General features: G+C 41.4%; 1 protein-coding gene across 1 annotated transcript; it reads left to right on the top strand.

Moving 5' to 3' along the window:
• The first annotated feature begins 263 nt into the window (after positions 1-263).
• OR7A68 (olfactory receptor family 7 subfamily A member 68) lies at positions 264-1,232 on the top strand. The gene has a single exon (XM_038565365.1). It carries the CDS (start codon positions 264-266, stop codon positions 1,230-1,232), a length of 969 nt encoding a protein of 322 aa, XP_038421293.1.
• Positions 1,233-1,670: the final 438 nt, after the last annotated feature.

Raw genomic sequence — 1,670 nt, 5'->3', positions numbered from 1 at the left:
AGACTATACAATACTTGAACTGTTGGGAAACATCTGATGTTGGGATGAAAATTCCAAATCTTAAATTAAAAAGAAAAAAATAAAATTCCAAGTCAGAGAGGAAATGGAGATCACCTCAAAGGGCCCAGATCCATTCAAAAATATTGAAATTAGTTTCTTGACTGGAAAATATAAATTGTTGCATTTCCACAATGTGAACAATATCCATTTCTGTGAAAATGAGTCATGTTATTTTCCCCTGTCCTAGTAGTCGCCTCCACCATATGGACCCAAGAAATGATACAGGAATTTCAGAATTCTACCTTATGGGATTTTCAGAGGAACTAGAACTACAGCCCCTTGTATTTGGGCTTTTCCTCTCCATGTACCTGATCACTGTGTTTGGAAACCTGCTCATCATCCTGGCCGTCAGTTCTGACCCCCACCTCCACACCCCCATGTACTTCTTCCTCACCAACCTGTCCTTTGTAGACATCTGTTTCACCTCCACCACCGTTCCCAAGATGCTGCAGAACATCCAGACCCAAAGCAAAGTCATCACCTATGCAAGGTGCCTCACACAGATGTACTTTTTTATACTGTTTACAGGATTAGACATCTTTCTTCTAACTGTGATGGCTTATGACCGGTTTGTAGCCATCTGTCACCCCCTGCGCTACACGGTGATCATGAACCCCTGGCTTTGTGCACTGCTGGTCCTAGTGTCCTGGGTCCTGAGTGTCCTGCATTCCTTGTTACAAACCTCCATGGTGTTGCAGCTCTCCTTCTGTACAGAGGTGGAAATCCCCCACTTTTTCTGTGAACTGAATCAGATGATACAACTTGCCTGCTCTGACACCTTTCTCAACAACATGGTAATGTATTTTGCAGCTATGTTGCTGGCTGGTGGTACCTTCCTTGGGATCCTTTACTCTTACTCTAGGATTGTTTCCTCCATACATAGAATCTCATCAGCTCAGGGCAAGTATAAAGCATTTTCCACCTGTGCATCTCACCTCTCGGTTGTCTCCTTATTTTACTGTACGGGCCTAGGAGTATACCTTAGCTCTGCTGCTACACAGAGTTCTCACTCAAGTGCAGTGGCCTCAGTGATGTACACAGTGGTCATACCCATGCTGAATCCCTTCATCTACAGCCTGCGGAACAGAGACATAAAGGAGGCTCTGATGAGATTCTCTGGGATGCCAGCTCTAAAAGAGCCAATCATCCTGGGGCTGAAGAGGTGCCCATGATTGCAAGGCCCAAAACCTGAGCCAAATCTTGAGATCCTCTGATCAGATTCTGGAAGTGGGAAATGCCTCTACTATTTTTTTTCCTGAATTTCTATTTCTTCTTTGCCTTTCTATATAATTTACGACACTCACTTTATTAAGCTTTGTGATATCTCTGATATCCCAGAGATTTTTCCCTTTGTCATTTTCCTACTCTCTCAATGCTATTCCTAACCTTGGTTGTGAAATATTTGGAAATCCTCATTTTTTAAAGGACTACATGTATCTGCTAAGAATAATTTCTTCTCAAATAAAATATATCATAGTGAGTATTTTTTTGTTTGTTTTGTTTGACCAAATACTACTCCTATGGAAAATCTATACTTGTCCACCATAGCTGTTTATATAAATTTATAACAGAGAAAAATCTGAGACCACTGTGCTTCACTTTATGAACAT

Source organism: Canis lupus, chromosome 20, assembly GCF_011100685.1.
Source record: "Canis lupus familiaris isolate Mischka breed German Shepherd chromosome 20, alternate assembly UU_Cfam_GSD_1.0, whole genome shotgun sequence".
Taxonomy (NCBI): Eukaryota; Metazoa; Chordata; class Mammalia; order Carnivora; family Canidae; genus Canis; species Canis lupus.
This window is presented reverse-complemented; position numbering and strand designations above follow the sequence as displayed.